Source organism: Taudactylus pleione, unplaced genomic scaffold (assembly GCF_031769625.1).
Source record: "Taudactylus pleione unplaced genomic scaffold, aTauple2 ptg000206l, whole genome shotgun sequence".
NCBI lineage: Eukaryota > Metazoa > Chordata > Amphibia > Anura > Myobatrachidae > Taudactylus > Taudactylus pleione.
Window position 1 is genome coordinate 12,978,519 of NW_028284608.1, and position 23,075 is coordinate 13,001,593.

General features: G+C 43.3%; 1 protein-coding gene across 2 annotated transcripts in view; it reads left to right on the forward strand.

The window, feature by feature from the left end:
* SLX4IP (SLX4 interacting protein) overlaps window positions 1–23,075 on the forward strand; it is a 157,296-nt gene that overhangs the window by 67,975 nt on the left and 66,246 nt on the right. For both annotated transcript variants that reach the window (XM_088478087.1, XM_088478088.1), the window contains one exon: window positions 337–460. In XM_088478087.1, the coding sequence (XP_088334213.1) occupies window positions 337–460 (124 nt within the window). The remainder of the gene's footprint in view (window positions 1–336; window positions 461–23,075) is intronic.

Here is a 23,075-nt window from a genome sequence, read left to right on the forward strand (position 1 = left end):
ATGTGCCTGTGCATACATGCTTAGGAATTGGCTGACCGATAAGTCTGGCGAGAGGAAGTACTGTTGATGTCATTTTTACTGCTTCCTGTTGCCAGCATATCTGTCTGTCACTTGTGTATATTCACCGACAGACGTGTATGTGTGCTGTCACATTTGCACAGCTAATGCGATCTATCTATGAGCTACGTAATTCACAAATATATTGGGTGTACACATGAGCCAACGGTCGGGACGATATAGATCGTTCGTGGCCTATAGGTATATATATCGTTCAGTGTGTTCCCAGCTTTCCTCATTACCATTTTAAAAATATTGATATCATTTCTATGCTTTCAGGAAGTCTGCGTGTTAACTAAAGACGCGATTGAGTCCAGAGTGAAGAGGCATATTGAAAGCCGCAGGCAACAGGTTCAGGTGAAACACAAAGAATACACGCAGGCCAGTCCCTTGTTCTTGAAAGGTAAGTGCCCTTTGCCTTTGTTCTACCAATGTTAAAGGAGAGCAGGCCTCTATTTAAAGGAAACGTATAAACAAAATTATTTTTAAAAATATTGCATGCTCGAGCAGTTCCCGGGAGCCAGGCACAGAGCCGGTACTACATTGGCACACCTTTCTTGGGTCATTTCATTAAATATCAGTAGACCTCCGAAACTTTCCTTTTAAACTGTAACCACATACAAGTTTATATATTTTATATTTCTTAATTGTATTCTTTTTAAGGATTTACCAACATCAGATGACTTTTGTTAATATAGTCTTCCACATATCCTATTGCAAATTGCTCATTGTTTCCAAATTGTCTGTATTGCCCTCCGCATCATGACACTGTTACATGCAGCCCTGTCCTCACTAAGGTAATGCGGTGAACGGACAGGTCACTGCCTCACGAAAGATGGGTACAATAATTTATTTTTTGTAAGCGTTACAAGCATGCATACACGCCAATAAAGTCGTCAGAAGGCGTAAATCTGCCATCTTGACCTTTGCAAAAATTACAAAATTTGTATGAATATAAAAAAAGATGGCCTTTAATTCCATACAGGGTCTATGCAGTTACTCCATAAATGCAAGATAAAGATGAGAATCCTATACAGCAATGAATGTGTTTTCTGTATGCATGTTGTTCCTGTAATACATATATTTGTGAAGCTAAGGAAAATTACTTGTTCACACATTATTGCATCATATTCTAATTATGTGATCGTTTGTAATGGGCGTCTTGTGCAACTGCAGAAAAACCCTCCTACGTCGTTTGGCCACAGGATGGCATTTCGCTAAAAGAACGAACTGTTAGTGCGAGAGAGACAATTAATTATTCACGGTGGATATTTAAAGCCATTGTGACATTTTCTAAAATTACATTAGACATTTTCCATATAATCAAGTTATTGTTCTCAAATAAAAACAGAACAAGTAATTGTTTTAAAATCTTTTGTAAATGGTCAACGCCATAATGTAGAACTAAAATGAATGGAATGTTATAGGACCAAATTCTTTGTGGTTAACAAAAGGCAATAGTATATACACTGAAGTGCCAATAGTCATGGGATAGCAGTATGTAAAGGTAATAGTAGGTGGCGTCACTGTACTGTGAAGTCTTGGAAATGCCCAGACCTGCATCAGTTGTAATATGATATCTCGTAAGTTTGAACACACGACTAGGCTGCTCATGGCTAGGCGACGTGAATTATCGGAGTTTGAATGGGGCATGATAATGGTTGCCAGGCGGTTGGGACATTCCATTTTCCGACATTCAGCATTCTTTGATCTACGGTGTCATGTGTCATAGAAGGCATTGCCACCCATCTTGGACAGCGCAGCGGCCAACCACGGGTGCTTGATAATCGTAACCATCGGCATCTGGCCAGAATTGTCCATGGTAACAAACAAGCGACGCTGGCTCAAATCACATCCACATTCAATGCAGGAGGTACCAGATACATATTCAGGAGGTCAGTGCAGCGTTCTTTAGTGTCCATGGGATATGGGAGCAGGAGACCTGTAAGAACTCACTTGGTAACACTATGACACCGGCACAGCACCTCACCTGGGCTCCTGATATCGCTAATTGGAGGACTGGTAACATGTGGGGTAGTCCGATAAGTGAAGGTTCCAGTTGTGTTTTGTGCTGATGGTAGGATTCAGACCCCATGAGGCCATGGATCCCAGTTGCCAACTGGGCACTGTGCAGGCTGGTGGTGGTTTCATAACGGTGTGGGGTGTGTTCCACTGGTCCGCCTGAACACCTCATTGACTGGTAACCTATACGTTGTTTTGCTTGATGACCATTTTGCAGCCCTTCATGGACTTCATATGTCCCCACAACAATGGAATATTCCAGCAGAATATTGCGCCGTGTCATCGGCCCCAAGTTGTCCAGTGTTGGTTCGTGGAGCATTCTGGAGAGTTCTGGTATCGCCCAACATGAACCCGATTGAGAATTTATGGGATGTGGTGGAAAGGTCTATTCACAACTAAGATCATGCACCTACAAATATCAGGGTGCTTTGGGAAACTATCCAAACGGCACGGGTCAACATCACTACAGAGATCTTCCGTCCACTTGTGGAAACTATGCCACATCGAGTTGCTGGGCTAGAGGGGGTCCTACAAGATACTAGGCATCTATCCCATGACTTTTGGCACTTCAGTGTATATATCTAATGAATATAATAGTACAAGCTAACATGACACAGAGGAAAGCGAGGTGTTTATTATGTATAGTAAAGGCTCTATACAGATTATTTGCTTGAAAAATAGGGATATGACGAGGAGTAGACTGAGAAATTAGATGTGAAAATACAAATCCAACCTTTTTATGAGGCAACTTTTGGAAAATAACAGATTTTCACATTTGAGGCTAAATATTTTTTAGAAACTGATATTACACAATTCTATAGATGTCACAAAACTGAATATTGATACTCTTGATTTAAATGTGTATTATTAAAAATGTAATATTGGATTTCCTGCTGAGAAAATTAAAGGGCGTTTGGTTGACCTTGCTTTAGAATTGTTTAACTACAGCTTCAAAGTGCAGGCAAGTACTTTTATTTGGTTCAGACTACAAAGTCATAGGAGTTTATATATTTTTTTTCTTGCTGATGAAATGGACACTCGACGCGTTTCATATAATGGTCAACCCAAGGGAATTGTCTGGCCTTGTTGGTAAACTGTGTAAAAGAAGGCTTTGGAACATCTGATACATTTGTTCAGCATCGTTGCCCAAGGCATCCAGGATCATTACATATGCGAATGACCTGACTGAGGACCTTCTGCCATTCAGACATCCTATAGAGACCTGTTGTGTCTGAAACCCAAACTTCCTTTCAAGGCTTTGTCAACGATTATTTAAATAATTTCCTCAAAACTTCAATGCTTGTAGTAGAAACCTTTTTTTTTTGTGTGTGTAATGACAGGTACCACACCATTAAATGTTGTGAGATGGCATTCATTACATCGTATATATATAATATGTTCAATTACTAGTTGTTTACAATGCCAGAAGAGAACAAATTAAGTTTTAGTATTCTGAAGTGCACATCTTCATTGAACTAATGTGAAAGATACATCACCCTTACGTTATAGCATGGAAAATGCCTTGACAAGAGTCTTAGGTTTGTTATTATCTCCCATGATATTTCTCATTTGTCAGCACGACTGGGAGTATTTTTGAAAGGCATAAGTTAGTCCTTAAGAAAAGCTTTTAACAATTTCTCACGTCTGTTTGCAGAGAACCAGGCTTCAGGGTGAAACTTGGAGAGGTCCAAATTGTGACGTTACTCAATCTTCATATCGGGGGATATGATAGGCTTTTATTTTATGTGTAGATGCCGTGACAAGCAGGGAAGACATGGGAGTGTGTAGGAGACACGCCAGAGAAAGAAAAGTATTAGTAACCAAAAAAGAAAAGTGGCAAACTTAAACTGCAATCATGCATACACCAACCTTCACGGTATGTAGTTTATATCCCAGCGGTCGGGATGCCTGCACTGAGAATGCCGACATTGGTCAGATTCCCAGTGCCGGCATCCCGATGGTAAGTTATGGAGTTAGGGGGAGGGCTAGGATTAGGCACTAGGGGGAGGTTAGGGTAAGGATGCAGGGGGTTGGGGTTAGGCTGCGGGGGGGGGGGGGAGGGGCAAAGGTTAGGTTTAGGCTGCAGAGAGGAAGGGTTAAGATACTTACAGACCGGTGTCAATATCATAATCCTGTCAGGATCCCGGCGTCGGGATTTTGACCGGGGGATCATGAACCGTACACAACCCACATTAACAGCTGGTCATGGGGTGTAAAATCGAAGGAAATTGTGTTTTACAGATTCATTTAAAATGGAGCACATACGGGAGGAGGCTTATCAAAACTTTTGAAAAGAAAAAGCGGAGGGTATGCTGAAAGCCACCAATTAGATTCTCGCTATAATTTATCTTGTACATTCTAGAAAATTAGCTACAATCTGATTGGTTGCAATGGGCAATACCACCACTTTTCCATTACGGAAGGTTTGCTTAATCACCCCCATATATGTTAATTTGTGTAAAGCATGAAGCAGATAGCAAACTACGAGACTGCACTTGGAATAGCTATTTCTAGGCCCAACAGCAGGTCTGGAGCCACGTGCAGCCCTAACATTCTTGTGTTCTGCTTTTAGTTAATTACATTGTGGGTATTTTATTATTCTAGAGTCCTTTTTATGTTGTACAGTGTTCTCCCCAGAAATTTTTTCCAGCCCGGTGGCATCAAGAAGTAGCCGGGTGGGGGCCTTCGCAATTATGCGCGCACCGAGAAAAGGGGCATCTCCCTTACCATTCCAGCTCGACAGGTCTCTGGCTGCTCCCCCACTGGCTCTCAGTCAAAAGTGCCCATTAAGCAGTGCCCCCTGTAGTTATCTTATCACCATATGCAGTGCCCCCTGTATTTGTGACCTTTATACATTGCCCCCTGTAGTTTTCCCCTTTATGCATTGCCCGTGTAGTTTTGATTTGCCCTAATGCAGTCCCCCCAGGCTGAAGTAGTGCCCCTATGTAGTGCCCCCATACTGGTCCATTATGTAGTGCCCCCAGGCTTAAATAGTGCCCTCAGACTGGCCCGTTATGCAGTGCCCCCAGGCTTAAATAGTGTCCCTTATGCAGTGCCCCCAGGTTGGCCCCTTATGCAGTGCCCCCAGGTTTAAATAGTGTCCCTTATGCAGTGCCCCCAGGCTGGTCCCTTATGCAGTGCCCCCAGGCTGGTCCCAGATGCAGTGCCCCCAGGCTTAAATAGTGTCCCTTATGCAGTGCACCCAGGCTTAAATAGTGCCCCCAGACTGGTCCCAGCCCAGAACTTACCTTTACTTGCTCGCGCTCCCACTCACGCTGCCTCGCTGTGACTGGATCTAACTAGATCCAGCAGGACTGCGGGGCAGGCTCCTCATGTCATGGGTGATGTCATGATGTCACCCGCGCACTGCATCACTGGGAATGCTGGCCTCTGAAGCGATCAGAGGCTTCTTTAGCCTCCGGTCACTTCAGAGGCCAGCGTTCCACAGCAGGGGTCAGCGGGGGAAAGTGCCGGGCGGTAGGCTGTTTCTGCCAGGCGTTGCGCCCGCAGAAAACAGCCTGGTGAGAACACTACAATGTATAAACTGAGTTTCAGGATAGTGAGGTATAGAATTAGAGCACTTTATTGCATATTGGCTGCTTACTGTGGAGTTTCTTGTTAACCATGGGACTGTGCTCCGGATTACTGTAAGTTGTCGCATGTGTGTCCCACTGTAGTGTGAATTCTATTCTAAAATGAAAGAAGGATGGTCTAAAACAAAAATAAATAAATTATAAATATGGGGGTGCACTCACCAGATTTCAGCCAGTTCAATGGATTAGTAGCTTTATTCCATAGTAAAAAGATGGAGGACCGAAACGTCAGATCTTTTTACTATGGAATAAAGCTACTAATTAAAATGAACTGGCTGAAGTCTGGTGAGTGCACCCCCATATTATATATATCTTTTGTCTGAGGATTTTTATCCAGACAGAACTTTGATGTGGCACCCCAGCAATCATGTTATACTGAAGTGTGTGTGTGTGGACTCTTCTGAAAATATATATATATATATATATATATATATATATATATATATATATAGAGAGAGAGAGAGAGAGATTGATTGCCCACATAATATGAAAATATTTTCTAGAGAACTGACGAGACAAAACATTTAATAATTACTTTGAACATGACAAAGTACTGGGTTTATCTCGCACAACAATGTCTGTGGTGTCAGTGTAATAGGCAACCTAGTACTCAGGGGCAGCATCGGACGGCCCTCTAACTTTCTAAAAGGCCGCACTCTACTCTTAATCTCAGTCAATAGTTAAAACCATACATTTAATCAAAGAAAGAAATATCTATTTGTAATAACGTCAGCTGGTGTGTTACAAGCTAGGGCCGCCTGTTGCCCATCACTGGCATATAACATTGCCGCTTAAAGCGCGAGTCCTGTCACTAGATGGAGTGCTTATGTTCTTTTGGTTTAGTTTTTATTATCTATATAATAATTCTCTTAACGTCTGTCTCGTCTCCAACGTGCAACCACAGTGGTAGCTAGGGCACATTCCGCAATGACTACCACTGGTTAGGGGGGCGGGACAGACCCTCTCCTAGGAGTTGTAGGGGCTAGGAACGGGGGGGTGGGCCAAGCCAAGGGGCAGACTGAGGGTCCCTTTTAGTAGTAGTAGTTCTCGCTGTCATTGTTGTCATTTTAAAGTGAGTAAAGATGAAGCATGATGTGAAAGGGGGTGAGGACATTTGTTTGGCACAATGTTCTTCGTAGTGTATACTTTGTAATAAATGACCAACTCTCCTCCCGGTAACTGATTCTTTGTTGTATAACACGTTCTTTGTTCCAGCGAATAGTAGTGATAGGTATTTACTGCATGTGCCCTAGTAGTAGATCATTGATGAGCAGTAGATATAGGACACAGAACCTACAGGTTGCGGGAGCCATGAAGTGGCATGCTGGTTCAGCCTACGCAATGAAATCTCTGCCTCACTCAACACATCACAGGGTTACACATAGGGAATTGTCAGACTGCTGAGTCAGTAATGCAATTCTTCAACTGTAAGAACAGTCTTTGGGCTCCTGTCATACCTGACGTGTAATAAGCATTGACTGCAGCACGGCTCGGAGGAAAACGAAACACAATACTGTGAAAACATGACTAGTTAGGAACGTTTAAACGTATAAATATATATAATGAAGCTGTTTAAGCATTTTTCTTTGTTTACAAGGAATCCGCCCGTGGGAATTTAATAGCATTGCAATCTAATACCTTTACGTTCAGCAATTTTCCTTCAAGCTGCATTAACCTCTGAATGAGTTATGTTCCACGGCGTTTATTAACTGGTGTGAACTGGGCTGGCACGGAGCATGGAGTAGGATGGGAAAGGAAATAGCTCTATCAAGGACGGCTGAATTCAGCGGAACCAAACAAACGATAATGTATGAGTTTGATGCACAATGATTCCGTGGTATAGGTGGTACTGTCTGGTGGTATTTATGTAAAGGACGAATATGCCATATTTAAATGTGTACAGTTTACGATTTAGAGCTATAGCTTAAACCTAATTAGAACTTCCTAAAGACAAACTTTTATGCAGTTATCTGATATTATGTCCTAGGCTTTAGACTTCACACTTACAATAAACGTAGCTTAAAATGTTTTAGGGGCACAGGTTACTATGTAGAGATACTCTGGCGTGTTTATCTACATACATGCCTTCATGGCAGCCACCATGTGCTGTTCTCCAAAGAAAGTAATTGGTCTGAGTTAAGAGAAAATTTTTGGAAGCAACACAGGTTATTTCTGTCACTATTCGCGGATGGATAATGGATGCTAGCCCGTATTTCTGTATTGGCGAGACCCAGTACGGAGGCTAACGTGTCGGTGGCATTCACCAGGGAGCTCTGCAAGGAGGATAGGTCTTAGCTGCGTCCTACACGCAGGTGGTGTATTAGAACTTTGTTCCCTAATACAGGTGCTGGTGTATTCTGGAATACAGCAGTGTATGAAGAAAGCTTAGTCAACGAGCTGGGTCAGAACCAAACAGACAAGGCGGTACCAAGGATCAGACGTAAACAGGGTCACAGGGACTAGCCAAGGTCAATACCAGAACATCAAGCACAATACAAGGGATGAGATGGAATCAGGGCAGGAACGAGCAGTAGGTATCACTAGGAACGCTGGAGAATGGTTGAGCCTATACTCTGGTACTGAATTGTGCATAGGAACCCCCTTATATAACCTCTATAGTCAAAATTCGTGACAAACGTGCCTGCCCCTTAAAAGTTTTCACAGGATGGCACACGTGTTCCTACGGGAGCCTCGGCTGCCCGTATTCCAGACCCGAAGCAGGGGGAGGAAGGGAGGGGCCAAGATCAGAGGCTGTCTGCAGCGGGCGCCAGTGACTTCACGCCTGCTGATGGCCAGGTGCCCAGCAGCACCGGACCCGGTAAGTAACAGCCGGTGTCCCGCACGCTGCGACAATTTCTTAAGTATACAGATACTCTATATACACATACACCTACCCTTGCAAGAAATAGCACCCCTCCGGAACTCCATGGACTTTGTATAATGTATGCCCGGCAAAAATCACGATCAGCAGGTTATCAATGGATTGGGCCAAGTTCTTGCATACTGTTTTGCAGCAATCAATCGGCGATGATCGGAAAGTCCTGGCATGGAAAATCTTCCAACCGCAGAAGAATAAAGAAGGAACAGGGAAATGTGTCCTCCCAAGGGAGGAACCTAGATAGCGTGTGGCCATGCATGGTGTCATATCGCAGAGTGTTTGGCCACGATATCCGCTGGCTTCAGGCTGTCAGATAAAATGACTGTCAGACCAACAGACATTTTATCTGACAATTTATGAACAGCTTTAGCCGCACCATGTGACTGGTTTTTAAAATATTCATCTTTATGTGCAATATTAATCCTAAATGCGTAGTACACTATTAGCGAATTAAGATGCAAAAATCAGGAAAAAGTACGTAATCTGGGTAAAAAGGCAAAAGACAGAGGTTGTAGAACAGTGATTCCCAACCTCGGTCCTCAAGGCACACTAACAGTCCTGGTTTTAGTTATATCCATGATTGTGCACAGATGGTTAAATCAAAATAACTGAGGTACTAATTAAGTCACTTGTGCTCAAGCATGGCTATCCCCAAAACCTGGACTGTTAGTGTGCCTTGAGGACCGTGGTTGGGAACCCCTGCTGTAGAACCTCTGTCTTTTACCTTCTTCCCATGATTACGTACTTTTTCCTGATTTTTGCGTTTAAAGTCGTTAATAGTGTACTAAGGGCCTGATTCAGTATGGATCGCAATTGCGATCACAGCTGCGAAAATATACTAATACCTTCCACAGCTCAGCCAGCATAGAGACGCCCACTGCTGCTTTCTCACATTCGTAATACCTCGCAGTTCTGCGTATACATCGGTAACATTGAAGCACATCGACCCCTCATGCACAATTACAGCAGGTCTGACCCGTCACAGAAATTGTAAGTCTCGTCACACGCAGTGAGCACTCAGGCTGCGTAGGTAGTCGCAGTGGCTAATTTATGCACGCCTATGCAACAGCGTTCAACGTGTCCACTTCTCCCCTGTTTAGAAGAATCGATACATTTCCCCCATAGTATCTGAGTGCCCTTGACCTACTTCCATAAGCAAATTAACATAATGCACAGCCTTCCTTAGCAACAAGCTCTTAAAGCGTGCATTTGTATTACAAGTGCACATAATTATTCATAATTACGGTGAATTCAGAAACCATAATGCCTGTCTGGATGCTAGCCTGTCCAAAGAGATATACATGTAGGGAACATCTGGATGGGAAAAGGCACTATGCACCCTTGCTGAGGTTCAGCTGGGTGGGATGTTACTGTGAGTAACTTTTTTTTTTTTTTTTTTTTTTTTTAGAGCCTTCTGAGAATTTCTCTTCATTAAAGTGGAAATAGTAAAAAAAAAACACAAAAAAAAGTATGAAGTAGAAACATTTCACTAACCTTTTCTGTTTGTTTTATTGCATGTCTAATTACCTATGTGGGTGTTTTATTTTCCACGAGCTCACATTATAAAGATGGATGCCCATTACAAAAAAAATTGTTGGTTTGGAATCAAGCCAGTCTATGGGAGAACAACACTTTTTTTTCCAGTTGTCTTGAGCTCAAGAATATCAAACGCGACAAGTAAATATAGGAAGAATTAAACTTAAATCTTTAATTTATATGAAAATCCGCACTGGGCAGGAGAAAATTCAGGAAACAATGGCCCCTTCTCCTGCACATGCTGTAACACGCATAAATCTGTGTTGAACATTTTGTCATAAAATATTTTTTTTCTTTTAAATGTGGGAGTTCGTTTTTGGCTCACACAGAACATTTCGACTTGACATGTTCAAATGCTGGCCAAGCCGAGGAGTTTGCGTTAATCATTAGGGCATTAAAGAAAAAGAAAAGTTTTGTTATGGATGTAAATATTGTGACAGAATGGATTTCCTATTACCATTTCTGCAGACCTAACGAATAACCAGCGTCCATGTTATGATAAATAGCCTGCACGCTTTCAGATCCTCCATCATTTCTAAAGCAGGAGTATGAAACTGTGCTCACAATGGCTGCAGTATGCTGGGGATTTTCTTCTACGTGTTTATGGAACCTGACAGTTATTAAAAATTAGAATTTTTACATAATTACAACCAGAAGTAGGACGACCTGGAAATGATATGTTGCGACCTTTCTGCTACACAATTTCCTCCATGCATTGTGCTGGCATCGGCCAAAAGTGTGAGAACGCGGGACACCCACCCAGACGGAGGCTGGCTGTATCCTTTTCACCAGGGCGGAATGAATGTATTGTGTGGCTATCAGTCAGATCAAAGCGTTAACATTCTGTACACGAAAAGTCACTGAGTTATATACACTTTCATTCATTCTTTTATCTAGCCAGTCCTGTTATAATAATGCTATCTTATCACAGATATAAAATACAAAAAAAATACCCGGAATACATAATACTTCATAAAATGGATGTCCGGAGGAAATCACATCATCTTGTAAAATATTATAGCTGATCTAACGGGAGTGCAGGATACCTATGGCTTGTAGCATTGACTTATAGCGGCTCGGTCATCATAAATTCACATTTTTCTTAGAGCATGATTGAGCCCCTCTATATCCATCTATCAGGTGGCCATTTTAAGGGATGATGATATGGCAGTGTAGGTTACAAAATAGTTTTATGATTCATCGAAAGTTTGCCACAATCATCGCCATCACATAGGTATGCAGAACCTTTGCAAATAATGTTAACAAACCATAATTAAAGTTAACTAACTATAGTCAGTCATTTCACGTTTTCAATGCTGTAATGTCCTCTCATCTGGCAGGCTACTGTAATTGGACAAAGAAGCTGGCTTAGGGTTTGTTTACTAAACAGCGCGTTTTCAAGGCGCCGATTTTTCTGCTTTTGAAAAAAAAAAAAAAAAAATCGCCACTATAAATCCCGCATCAGAACTATTAGTTTGTAAACCATTAGAGGTCTATCCCATTCCATGGGAAGGGTGCGAGTTGCCATTGCAATGGCGTTAAAAACACGTGCAACGGACCGACATCTCATACCATTCGCGGACCGCTCCGAGCCCCAATTCGCAGAATTTTGCATAGAGCCCTTTGGGGCTGCGACCAATTTTCAGCGAACTCGGGCTGCCGTAAAGTGCGGCCATTGCCGCGATGACTCGCACTGGCGAGATCATCGCAGCTAATTGGATCGAGCCCTTAAAATGGCCACACATCTAAAGATTATCTGTCCAACCAGCCAACTAGTTAATTAGTTGGAATGAAAATCTGGTAAGGTATGAAAGCAAATGACATTCAGCAATTTACTCCCAAAGCCAGAAAATAGATAAAAACTGTTTGAACAAATTGTTTAGATCAAACATTTAACAAACTTGTCTGAACGACCATTTTCATCTGTTTTCTGGCATTTAGGAGCAAATTGCTGATCATCAGTTACTCCCATACGTTACCAGTTGGCTGGTTGGACAGATAATCTATAGATGTGTGGCAAGCTTAAAGGCCCCCATACATCAGAGACTGATTGCAGCAATCGTGCAATTTGCAATCGATTGTGTATAAAAATCTTTCCCTTTTTCAATCGATTGCAGATTGCAGAATTGCCACAATTGATTGAAAAAGGGAAACATTTTCATACACAATCGATTGCAAATTGCACGATTGCTGCAATCAATCTCTGATGTATGGGGCCCTTTAGTCTTTAAAGCCTCCAACGGTTTCCAATATTCTTTACTATTGGATAAATCACATTTAATTTGCAAAAGTAAATATTTGGTGTAAAATCTAAATATTTCACTTTGCAAACTAATTAACTAGTAAAGTTTTTTTTTCTTAATGATGTGCTATGGTCTTTTGGCCTTTTTGTTGTGGCTGCTGTATGCAGGGAGGCGGCGGGGGGTACTAATTACCTGGGTTTGAAGCGCTGCTGATTGGTGCCATTGCATAGAATAGTCAATTCTCAGCTCCTCAGGAGAACAAGGTTATAGAGAACAAGGATATCTTCTTAGGATAGAGATACTAAGCTATGAGCTTTATTTTTGTCTACATTAATTGAAGTCCTGTTGCCATATTAGCATTTAAAGGTGAACGAAGCCCAATAACCAACAAATGTTAATTTCTGAAATTGTTAAATGCAGCTGGAAGTGAATGGGTTGGGATGCCACAAGACACATAAGGTCAAAAACTGTCACCTTAAATAGTTCAGTATAAATCAAGCAAAACAACTATATAAACAAACAAAATAGTTTGAACTGCAAATGGTGTTCTTTATTAAATTGAAAAGATATTCGATATGTGCACCTTCAGATGTCATCCGTCTGATGTAGTGTCCCCCTCATGTAGCTATGAGCTGGCGGTCCATATTCTTGTAGGCTCGATGTTGTTATTCTTGTATGAGAGTCGCCAATATGGCAGACGTGGTAAAAACAAATAGAACAATACTACTTGATGTGAGCAATGTAGGCTGGTGGTTATGGGGTTTGGATGTGGTTTTGTTGCACACATTGGGTTGCTTAATAAAAGTAAAGTGACATTAGACATAATTACTGTCCATGTAGTAGCCTACGCATCTAATGGTCCCACAAACATGACTGTAACATCAGCTCTGTACTGGCCTCCCATGTCACCAGATCTCAGTCCAATCCAGCATCTGTTGGTTGAGATGCAACAAGCCTTTCACAGTATAATCAACATCTATGGCAAACTTAAGCATCGACATAGGCCTGCACCCCTGTACTGCAGTTATGACACCCAACTGACTCAATGTCCAATGCACTTAGGCTGATCAGTGAGTGAGCTCACCTTAAGGTAGAAGATGTAGTACGTGGTTTTGATACTAAAGCAATGGTGAAAGCTCTTTTCTCAATATCTCAATAGACAATAGACAAAATAGGCAGATTCCCCAAGGACCTATCACTCTTCAAGGTATTATTCTGTCTCAGTCCTTTTATTAATTTAGTGTTGAGTTCTGAACCAACAGCTCGGCTTCAGGAATTATCTGTGTTATTGGTGTGCCCTCAGCTTACATAGGAATGCTACACTAATACCTTTTTAAAATACACAAAGACTACAGTGCACATGTTTCAAAGGGCATGGTTCCGTCTCCTTACCTCCTGTTACATAAGTAGGACCTCTGGGATATAGGGGTAATGACCTCAGACTTTAACATTTTATGAAAGGCTTAAGAGGCTGAGCTAAATAGTTTGTTGAATATTCACATCAAACAGAAATAGGCCATTATAGAAGTATGTTCCGTTGCAGAAGGAAAATATAGAATATAGAAAATGTATATGTTTTCACACATGCTAGTGTTTCTTTTGTGTGGTTGTTATGGGCAACTTCACCACTTTCATACATATTCCCCAAGTGTGTTAAAGACCAATTACCTACAAATGCAGTATTTGTTCACTTTAAAGTACATTAAGGTGTGAACAAGCAATTGCAAGGGCCTTAGCTTATGGTTCTGCAGTCACAAATATTTTAATACCGGGCATGTGATATCCATGTGGTCAGTGCAATGAATATAATGCCGACTTGTTATTGTTTTACTCATGCGTCCTCATACATTGTGGCTTCAGTCGCGCCAAACAGCCCCCCGTGCACGGTCGTGTCTCGCTCTAAATGTGCGTTTTATTTGCATAAACTAAACAACTGAAAGTGACAGAAGTGCTAGATTTCAGTAATCAGTTGGATGCGTGACATTTGTACATTTGTGGGCGGACGAGTCTGAATCTGTATATGAAGTGCTATGATGCATCGGCTGTAGCTCTGCCTCGCGCCAGGTTCAGTTGTGCTTCATCTGCGACAATGTATGAGTTTAACGCTAATTCCTGTATGGTTAAAGTCACTGCCCAGTGTCTGTAGTACACTGAGTGGTGTTTTGCTGTGTCTGCAATGCAAATAATATGCAACATATAAAGAAAAGACTGTACGCTACACCTCTCGGAGGGTCTCATGCGCACTGGGACATCTTGCGCCATATGACGTATAGATGTATGAGGACACTTGGTTTAATTGCAATAAGCATACATGCACCTTGGCTAATTAAGGGGCCTATTTCTTAATTATTTGCGAGTATTTCCAGGGGTACCTGCAAATAAGTAACCCTCATATGTATGTACAGGGGACTGCAGAGATATCCGCTACAGTATCCCGGTTTCCCTGGCAAAAGCATCCGTTCTAGGTTTCTAAAGAAGCTGCTTTTTAGCCACATTTACCAATTTCTGGAATGTGATGCGAACACCATTCTAAGACCTGATAATAAGTATGCCTCTTATTCAGTAACCAGTTAACCTACATTGTTTATGCCTTTTAGTCTTCCGGAAGCACTTAGAGAGACCATACAAACTCCACACAGATAGCACCTTAGTCTTGTTCCTGTAGTATTCAGCTGCTGTCAGTAATAAATGTCGTAGCACATCCACTGCAGACAGGCAGAATAAGGCACTTCACACATTAGCCATGCCTGGTACAGTACATCAATCTAATACAGGTTGAGTCTCCCATATCCAAATATTCAGAAATACGGAATATTCCGAAATACGGAATATTTTCAGCATGACTGAGATAATGAAATCTTTGATTTTTGATGGTTTAATGTACATAAACTTTGTCTAAGGCACAAATTATTAAAAAGATTGTATAAAATAACCTTCAGGCTGTGCGTATAAGGTGTATATGAAACATAAATGAATTTCATGTATGTACACAAACTTTTTTTGATGCACAAAATTATAAAAAATATTGTCTAAAATGACCTGCAGGCTGTGTGTATAAGGTGTATATAACACATAAATGCATTCTGTGTGTATATTTGGGTCCCATTCCCAAGACATTTCATTATAATATGCAATTATTCCAAACTACGGAATATTCCGATATCCAAAATACCCCTGGTCCCAAGCATTTTGGATATGGGAGACTCAACCTGTACTATCTCTATTGGCAAGTCCCCACCGATTTAATTTTGCCTCACATCGGCAGCTAATAAGTGTGTTTGGCAAGTTTGCTAATAGTTTGGTTCATTGATACCTGTCCACATTAAGAAAAACACAATGAAGGGAGATACTTCAGTGGCAGCAATAAATTGTGTCCTCCTTCTGTATAATCCTAGTTATTACATGTCCCAAAGTACTGAGAGGAAATGTGCATGGTGTCAGTTATACCCCTTTTACACCAAAATCCCGGGTCCGACCCTGGAATTTGAACACTGGTCAATCCCGGGTCGAACTCTGCTTCAGACCCCGTTTACACTGCAACTTGACCCGGGTTATTCTCGGGTTTGCCTAGTTTACATTGAACCCGGGTAATCCCGGCTTTTCCCTATAGATGTCATTAAAAATGGTCTTTTTTAAGGGCTGACAAAGATGAGGTCACAAAAGGCAACAAAAGAGAGGGGCGGGGACTGCTTACAGCATTGCAGCAATGATGGCAGACGGAGCACATGTGGGTATTCCCGATGTCCTCACTGTTTTCAGCTTTCTGTTGATTTCAGCAACAGAGAATTGGATGCAGCTTTTTATGATGTGGCACCTTGTGCAGGGTTCGAGGAGGAGAGCACAATTCTTGGCTGAGAGGGCCAGATTTCTACGGCAATATTTGCGCAGGAGGAGAGCACTGATATCATCACCACCATGATGAGATTGACCACGATGAGAAATAGAAGAATGTGGGCCAGAGACCGCCACCATGGAGAAGCTTTCATGCTGACTGTAGAAGCTTTCCAAGTGGAGCAGTGGCTGGAACACTTTCGGATGTCGCGTGCCACCTTTTATTATATATTGGAATTACTGGCACCAGCACTGATGATGCAGACCACCAACTACCGAAAACCCATCACCCCAATCAAGAAATTAGCCATTGCACTCTGGTGGTATGCTAAACCCCGGAGAGTACCGCACACTCTCCTGTCTATTTGGTGTTGGGATTGGCACAGTCTGCAAGATCATTTACCAGGTGACGCGGGCATTAGTGGACACCCTGTACCAGCGCTTTATCTCCTTGACAGAAGGAAAGCGCCTAGATGAAACCATCCAATGCTTCCTCAGGCATGGGTATCCGCAGTGTGCTGGTGCCATAGACGGGACCCACATTCCCATCATCGCCCCCATGAAAACCCTGTGGATTATTATAATCGAAAAGGGTGGCATTCCATTATTCAAGCTGTTGTGGACCACCGATACTGGTAAGTAAATTTGCACTAATTATTCTTTCATATCTACTTTTATTTTATGTTTTTTGTTGGTAGAATACTCATATTTTTTTTTAGTTTTTTTTTTTAGTTTTACCGATGTTTTCATAGGCTGGCCTGGACGGGCACATGACGCCAGAGTACTAGCCAACTCTGACTTGTACAAAATAGCAGAGGAAAAGCGGGGTGGATGGCTTTTCCCTAGAGAGGTAAGAATATATGGTCCTTTTACTCTTTATGTCCACTATACTTATGTGGTTTAGCAAAATATTAAGTGTGTAATGGTGCGGAATGCATGATATTCCAAAGTATTTGTCAACATATTGTGCTGTAAAATACATGAAATTTCTGAAACCTACTTGACCACCATGTGAATACATATATAGTTACCATATTTTTTTTTTTTTACAGAAATCGGTGACCGTAGATGGGGTGGAGGTCCCAGTCCACATCATTGGTGATGCGGCATATCCATTGAAGCATTGGCTAATGAAGGGTTATACCCAACATGTACAGTTGTCCCTGGAAAAGGTCACCTACACTCACACCCTTAGCTCTGCCCCGGATGGCTGTGGAAAATGCTTTCGGACGTTTAAAAGGACGTTGGCGCTGTCTCATGAAGAGGAATGATGTGGACCTAAAAATCATGCCCCATGTAGTAGCAGCCTGCTGCATACTTCATAATATTTGTGAAATTCAAAAGGACCACTTCCTTCCCGAGTGGAATGTGCAGGACACTGAGGTGGAGGGCATTACAAGTGATGCAGTAAGCTACGTGGGGGAGCATGAGGACAGCGCCGAGCTCATCTGGGTCACGATTGCAACAAACCTTCGCTTATTGGTTTAAAATAAAATGCTAAATTTCAAATTCCAAACATGATTTCGGTTTATTTGGTTGAATTTTTTTTTTTTTTTTACTTTAACCATGTGCATATATTGTGTTTTTTAATAGAACAGTTTTAACATAATCTCGGATTATTTCAAAAGTATAAAAACAGTGTAAACATATGTCAAGCATCATATGCCCAGTGTAAAAGAAAAGTGCCTTATCCCTGCAGTCAAAACAATACACTGTAAAAGTGATAAAAAAATAAAGTGCCTTCACACAATAAACATTATAATTTTAGCCACACAATATAAAAAACAAAACTAAAATAACAAATGTTCCGGCCATGTTTACGGCAATTGCCTATACACTGTATACTGTGGTGACTCTTGGCTTGTTTGTGTTGTGTTGGGGTTAGTGCTAGGGTTGTAATAATTGGGACCCATATTGCATTGGCCAAATCTGTCTTCTGGGTACACTGGGGCCTGTGGTAATGGCTGTGTTTGGTTGGGAAAACCACGAGCAAATGTGCAAATGTGCGCTCAAAAAAAGACATCTGTCTCTCTTGCGTATCCATTAATTGCCTCATAAATGACTGCTGTATTTGCTTTTCGGACTCTAGAAACCGATCCAATCTAGCATCCTCCTGTCTCTGAATATCGGCATCCAATTCGCGGAGATGCTCCACGATCACAGAAGTCATCGCTCTAGCCGCTTGCTCCGACCTGTTGAGCTTCTTCTTTCTGGGTGGCACATTGTAGACTGCAAAGGGGAGAAACAAAAACAAAAATATGTATTATGCACTGAACCGACGTAAAGATAGTGGTGTTTGCGTACATGTGCTTGTGGCCTTCTATCTACCTGCACGCTAGCAGCACTCTGCAACAGTTACCATTTGGATTTAAGTGAATGTAGTGTGTGTGTGTGTGTGTGTGTGTAATGTGGGTGTTTTTATTTTTTAAAATACTTACTATTAGCGCGTAGCAGAGGGGTCTTTTTAAGGGCGCAGTCTCTGAGCTTCTCAGCTACCTCATCTATGGTGGTAGTGATACTGTCAGCATTCACAGATGAATCCATCCTGTCAGCATTCACAGATGAATCCATCCCACTACCTTCTCCAGGTTCATCGGTCAGTAGGAGCAGTGATGTTGGTCTGCTTTGCGAGGACGGCGGGGTAACTTGTGCAGCCGGTACCTCTTGACTATCCTCCTGCTGGCTGAAGCAGGATGGCGCAATTGAGGAGGACAGTGCTATGGGGTTTGAAAGCGATGTATTTCCAAAAGCGCTGTAGCACAATTGGTAATGCACCCATTCCTTGCGGCCTGCGGTTATGATCGTGCACTTTAGTGAACTGCTTACGCAAGGCCTTCAATTTATTGATCACTTGCTGCTGCGTGCGTTTTATCCCTCGGGACTTCAGCATCTTGGCTATATTGTGGTACACTACTGCATCTTTCACTGTGCTGGTCATCTGGCGTTTAATTTCTTCCTCTGCCCTGATGAGCAGTAGCTCTCGGATATCGGCATCGGTCCAGTTCGATGCAGCACACATGCTGCTGTAGCAACAGGGTGTGGCTCAGGCTGCTGTTATGGCTGTGTATCAGCCTGCGTTTGGAGCTGCTGGTCAAGCTGTGGTGCAGGCTGCAGTTCTGACTGTGGCAGCCTGTGTATAAGCCTGCGTTTTGTGGGAGTTGGTCAGGCTGTGGTGCAGGCTCTGTGCAGGTTTGGCATGCAAGTAATGGCTGCGTGTGCATCTCTCTGCAGGGCCCTGACAAATGACATCATCTGCCAGCGCCCCAGAAGCTCCAATCAGCTAATAGCAGAATGTAGCCAGGAAAAATAATCCGGGTAGCACCCGTTCACACTGCCGCATGACACGGGAACAACCCGTTTTCAACCCTGCTCTCAACCCGAGTAAGATTCCCGGGTAAATCAACCCGGGATTTTTTTCTGGAAGCCGTTCACACAGAGCATCGACCCGGATTGACCCGGCAATAACCCGGGTTATTCGGTTGGTGTAAAAGGGGTATTAGTATGAGCAAGTGACACAGTAAATAGACATATGTACTATATACAATAGTGTGAACTAACTGCACTAAGGAAGACTCTCACTGGGCCTGACTTGCAAAAACAAGATCAACCTGGGACCTATGGTATATTATATAGTTGAATTCTCTCCTTAAAGTACAAATATATCTCTGCTTCAGATCAGTTACAAATAGCCATAGCTTATCTATCATATATTAGTTTTTAACTATATATTTAAAAAAGAAAGGCGCCTGCAGCACAACAGAGGCAGAGCATAAAGTAACTAACAATGATTTCATGACACAACAGAAAGGACAAACGGGAGGTATAAAAAGAAAATAATAAATTCAAAGCTTGACGCATCAACATTACAAACCGTGTGTAAGATGGAATAATACTTGGCATGTTTCTGAGGGATAGGGATACACACATGGAAGGATACAAGAGGAAAGAGGGCCTTGCTATGCCCCTGAGAGTCTACATGCCAAAGGGGGGGTTGACACTAGAAGTGGTTATGTAAATGTACTGAGGGTTGACCAGTCTGGGAGGACTTAGCTGGTGGAGTGTTAGGGTTTTTTTTTATGCTCAGGTGAGTTATGAGCGTGCATTTTGAAGCATGGGAGGCTGAAGGATATTCCAACTGGAACTATGAGGTGGTTATCAATGGGAATGATTGTTGGGAGTGTGGAGGGAGATGAGGTGGGGGATTTCAGTAAAATCTTTCATTGTCTAGAAGTATGTTAATAACGTGTGGAACAATTTGTTTGCATTGTAATGCTACAGGAGAAGACTTGTGTACCATGGCGCTAAAGTGACGGTTGAAGAAGAAAAGCTGGGGATAACACACAAAATGATCAGCGTAATACGTATTATGGTAGCCGAATCTCCCTTAGTGACACAAGAAATTGATCTGATTCCGAAGGTACCAACAGATTTAAGGTTGGAAATCCACTTCCATTCTGGTACTTATCAGAAATAGGCATATGTGGGTATATAGAAAGTCCTGTGTTCAAAGAAATGGAATTGAAGAGAAGGCTCTATTTGTTGACACTGGTCTAGAGGCCTGATTCAGAGCTGAACGCTCTGACCAGAGCGCTCGCTCTGAATCAGGGCCCTCCTCCATGAAAATGGAGCGGCCTCCTGGCCGCTCGCATAGCTGTGGGTGACCACCCACAGCATATGCGAGCGGCCAAAAAGATGGTCGCGATGGTCTTGACCATCGCGACCATCGGACTTGCGACGGAGACCATGCGGTAGGGTCTCCCTGCCACAAGCCCTGGAGTGATTTTGGCTCTATCAGAGCCAAAATCACTCCCACTGACATCACTAGTGATGTCAGTGGGGCCGGCTTCAGACGGTAGGCGTTCCCATGGGAACGCCTCCGTCTGGCTGGCACGCCCCCGGCACGCCCACCAAAGGGGGCGTGCTGTCAATCAACATCGACAGCACGCCCCCTTTGGTGCGAGACCCGGAGCGATGGAAAGCCCGTCGCTCCCCGGGTCTCGCGCATGCGCACGATGGAGCTCCCTCCGTCATGCGCATGCGCAGTGGGGAACAATCGACCCGCTTGCGAGCGTACTGCCGCTCGTGAGCGGGTCTGAATGACCCCCTAGGTTCATAGTACAGAGTCCAAACTTTCTAAGTATTGGTAGATTGCTTAAAGCGGTTGTGTCTTATACCTGTGATGTCATCCAACTTTATATATTTGACAAACTTTATTAATAAGTGCTCAGGATACTGAGGGGGTGGTCTGGTTTCTTTCAATTATTCCAGTTTAATTTGCATCTGCATTTAACGTTAAAAAGCCAGACACAAACGAGAAATGTTTGTGGAATCTTTTCTACTGTAGATGCACATATGGTTTTCTTAATATTTTATATTTGTCTCTTGTTCTACATTGTTCAGTGTCTTGGTTCCTATCATGTATGTGTGAAACAACCTATACAGAGACGAGGACACTACACATGATTGTAATTTAATTGCATCCTTGCCTTTTTAATTCTCTAATATACATTCTACAACAGTCCCTTGTCCAGGTGCTCAGCGCCACGTCCCCATTGTCCAGGTGCTCAGCGCCACGTCCCCATTGTCCAGGTGCTCAGCGCCACGTCCCCATTGTCCAGGTGCTCAGCGCCACGTCCCCATTGTCCAGGTGCTCAGCGCCACGTCCCCATTGTCCAGGTGCTCAGCGCCCACGTCCCCATTGTCCAGGTGCTCAGCGCCCACGTCCCCTTTGTCCAGGTGCTCAGCGCCCACGTCCCCTTTGTCCAGGTGCTCAGCGCCCACGTCCCCTTTGTCCAGGTGCTCAGCGCCCACGTCCCCATTGTCCAGATGCTCAGCGCCACGTCCCCTTTGTCCAGGTGCTCAGCGCCACGTCCCTTGTTGTGTATAGATATAAATTTCAGTATATGTTGCAGTTTTTCTGAGGTAGGTGAGTTTAGTTATACAGTAACAATATAAATTTCATAGCGGAGCTCCCGTCTGGCTGGAATGTATTGCCATACGTCATCGTCCTGGGGAGCACAGAGCATGACACATGCATCCGAATACTTGAATAAGTTTGAGGATAGATAAGCACCCTGTTTGATATGTAATTTTGTTAGGTAAGTTAAGGGTTAAAAGCTGGAGGGGGATGTGGTTAGTATTCGTCACTTGAGGAGTATAAGCCTATGGTAGGATTTAAGGGAGGGCTTAGAGGTTCCATATAAATAGCCTGGTGAGGGGAGCCATCTTCCTCTTTCCAGTTTATTTCAACCAGGCTGGCTAAGTGACATATGTATTGTATTTTATATGTCTGTCTTTCTCTTCTTCTTTCACATTTCACACCCCATTTATTTCCCCTGGTCTACCACCCTCTCTGTCTCCTGTTAATTTTATCTTTTACTACCTTCCTTTTTCTAATTTCCCCCCTGTCCTTTCCTTTCTGCACATGTTCCATACTTTTCTTCCCCCTTCCCCTGCTTGTGTTTCCATATAGTCCCTGTTACCTGCCAGTGCCCTCCCTCCCTGTCATTTCCAGATACACAGGCCCCGTGTCCCCCCCCGCCCCCGGGTGCCAGGCCTCTCACCTCTGTGGCTGCTTCCCCAGCCACGTGAGGGCCATGGTCCGCTCAGGCGCAAGGCTCCACCTGCCTGCACTCCTGCTGCCGGCTCTCGATTGCCGCCCCCCCACATCGACCACCACTTCCCCGCGGCCGCCTGCTCTCAAGCGGCAGCGAAATTAGCTAGACAGCCCCCACTCCCCGTCTCCCCTCACGCTAAGCGCGGCCATCCCGCTCCCTGCACCGGTGGCTAGCTCCACCCACAGGGTTGCGGCGGCCATCTTGTGCAGCCAGGCGCCGCATGGTGCTCTGCCGCACCCCTCCAACCCCCCCATGCCCCCACTACTTAAGAACAGGGGGGCACCTCCCTGCACAGCCC